The sequence below is a fragment of the Tachysurus vachellii genome, chromosome 1, assembly GCF_030014155.1.
Source record: "Tachysurus vachellii isolate PV-2020 chromosome 1, HZAU_Pvac_v1, whole genome shotgun sequence".
Classification (NCBI taxonomy): domain Eukaryota; kingdom Metazoa; phylum Chordata; class Actinopteri; order Siluriformes; family Bagridae; genus Tachysurus; species Tachysurus vachellii.
The window spans coordinates 1,414,454-1,417,539 of record NC_083460.1 but is presented as its reverse complement, the minus strand read 5'-3'; the positions used below and the strand labels follow the sequence as shown (position 1 = coordinate 1,417,539).

At 35.4% G+C, this 3,086-nt stretch overlaps 1 protein-coding gene across 3 annotated transcripts in view; it reads right to left on the bottom strand.

Moving 5' to 3' along the window:
* Positions 1-425: 425 nt before the first annotated feature.
* pbx1a (pre-B-cell leukemia homeobox 1a) overlaps positions 426-3,086 on the bottom strand; it is a 54,496-nt gene continuing 51,835 nt past the window's right edge. For all 3 annotated transcript variants that reach the window (XM_060867094.1, XM_060867099.1, XM_060867115.1), the window contains one exon: positions 426-1,123. In XM_060867094.1, coding sequence (XP_060723077.1) covers positions 1,031-1,123 — 93 coding nt within the window. In that variant the 3' untranslated portion in view covers positions 426-1,030. The remainder of the gene's footprint in view (positions 1,124-3,086) is intronic.

Here is a 3,086-nt window from a genome sequence, read left to right as displayed (position 1 = left end):
AGGAAGCTAACATTGAACCTTCCTCGGTCGCTATAGTAACCCTTTCTCACATTCACGTCACATCGCATCGAGCTAACGAAGAATTCCCTTTTTATCCTTATTATTTCTTTGTAGGATTTTAGCTGTTTGACTCGAGTAGCTACTTGATCTTAGGTGATTTCTTAATGTCTCCTGCAGCACAAGAAAAAAGACAGAAAGGAAAATAAATGTCTTCTTCAGACTTCTGTACTCTCCTCATTAATAAGCATCATTCATTATATATGAGGATCTGACTTGTCGCTCTGTGATTGGATGACGCCACTCAAGCTCATTAAATATTCACGATCTTTTATTCAGTTGCAGCTCAGACTCAGAGAATCATGAAACATCGCTTCTGAGTCAGTTGGTGGTGAATAAAGAACCCAGATCTCTACAGACAACAACGATGACGACAAACCAGATCTTTATTCTGACGGAATTAACAGAGCGAACGATTAAAAGGATTCAATTTGATCGTTTTTCTCAGGGGCATAAAATATATTCATGAATCCGTTATATATAAATTATGTAATCAGTATTTAGAAAAAAAAAAACAAGGATTCTGTTTCTTCACATTTCTCTTTAAACATGGAAATCAGTAACATTCCGTATGCAAGCGACAGGAAAAGTGAAGCAGAACGACGCGACGTACCGATAAATAAAAACATTTCCACTGGGGACACAACAGAAAGTTCCTTTTTAGAAACTGAAGATTGCTCTGTTTAATTTCGTATGAACTGTTTTTTTTTTTCTCTCTCAGAGGTAGAATAAAGAAATAAAAGTGAACAATAAGGGTCTGTGATCAGGATTTGTTCGGTCACTAAACATCCGAGCGAACGCTCCGAGACGAGGAAAAAACATCTGTACGTTTTTCTTTCTTCTTTTTTTTTCTTCTTTTTTTTTTTATTTCAACTGTTCTGCTATGGTAAGAGAAAGAGAGAGAGAGATAGAGAGAGAGAGAGGTGGTGTGAAGGTGTGTAGTGTGTGTAGTGTGTGTGTGTGTGTGTGTGTTTTAGTTAGACGTGTCAGACTGAACACTTCCTGGTCCTTCTGTAGGTGAAGTTACAGACGATGGAGTCGGTGCGTCCTGCCAAACTCCGTTCGCCTACGAACACAAACACAAGAGAGAAACGTTTACTCTGATGATCCAGCTACACATCGCAGGTGTATATCAGTGTTGGCATACGTTAGCGTTTCCATAGTAACACCTCATCCACAGAGACGTGTACAGCAGACGATCCGCTGATAATAAACCGATTTTTAAAAGAAAAAAAAGTCCTGAAGTTTACAGCAGATATAACGTGAGTGACAACAGGAACTAAGTCCAGTGACTGTTTACAAGGTGCTGAAACTGGAGACTCCTTCAAAAAAGTTCAATAATAAACGTCTCCTGATGAACACTTTGTTTTGTTATACAGTAAAGATTAGATTACATTAAACAAGCAAAGATGTTTATGACAAATTCTCTCTCTCTATGTCTCACACACAAACACACACACAAACACACACACACAAACATACACACACATACACACACACAAACATACACACACAAACACACACACAAACATATACACACACACAAACACACACATACATACACACACACACATACATACACACACAAACACACACACAAACATATACACACTCACAAACACACACAAACATACACACAAACATACACACACATACACACACACAAACATACACACACACAAACACACACACAAACATATACACACACACAAACCTATACACACACACAAACACACACACACACACAAACACACACATACACACACACACATACATACACACAAACACACACACAAACATATACACACTCACAAACACACACACACATACACACACATACACACACACATACACACACATACACACACACACACACACACACACACACACACACACACACACACACAGGAGATTATTAGAGAAACTGACACTAAATGAAGAGCAGGATAAGATGTTTTCCACAAACCAGGTTTCTTTCTTTTTCTTTTTTCATGACGAATGATGAAGGAATCAATTATTCAATTATTCCGAATGCTCGTGTGCGCTAAAGGCTACAGAAACGTCTGCGTAATGATCTGAGGAGCTCAAATAAAAGAATGAAAGAAGGCAGTGTCACACGTCCCTGCTGCATGGATAAAGGACATTTGGGGCAAAAGCTCTTTATTATTTAGAGTTCAAAATGCAGTCCAAAAAAAACCCAAGAAAAAAACAAACAAAACAGAAAACCCCACATTATAAAACCTTTACAACGAGTTCTGGCAGCTGCTTATTTTCCAAACCTGTTATTTCAGACGGAGGCAGCAGTGTGTAATCAAAAAAAAAATACTTTCAATTCTTCAGCTTTTGGTGACAATCGATGTGCGTTTTAAAGCCTTAATTACAGTGGGGGGTCCAGAGGAGGGGGGAAAAAGAAAGAAAATCTGCAGAGCGTAAATGCTGGTTGTGGAAGACCGTCATTAGACGAGAGAGACGGAATAAGTGATCTGAGCAAATAATACAGCAGAGGAGAAAAAGAAGAAAGAAAAGAATTTATTTCAGACTGGAAATCTGTGTGTAACGTACCGAGCTTTACAGCACAAGGGCTCCTTATTATTATTATTATTATTGTTATTATTATTATTATTATTATTAAATTCCTTTGTGAAAATTACTTTAAATTGCTAGAGATTTATCAGAAAATCTACGTTTGTTTATTTTATTAATTTTTTTTGAAAAACATTCTGCTACATACTTTAATAGACCTATTAATAATAATAATAATAATAATAATAGTAATAATAATAATTATAATAATAGTAATAATAATAATAATAATAGTAATAATAATAATAATAATAATAATAATAATAATAATAATTGTAATAATAATAATAATAATAATAATAATAATAATAATAATAATAAGGAGTAGAATCTCTAAATCTTTAGAACTGAATCTCTAAAATGCTAATATATACAGTATATCATTTTGACATTTAAAGCTTTCTTCCTTTGTACTCACACACACACAAACACACACACACACACAC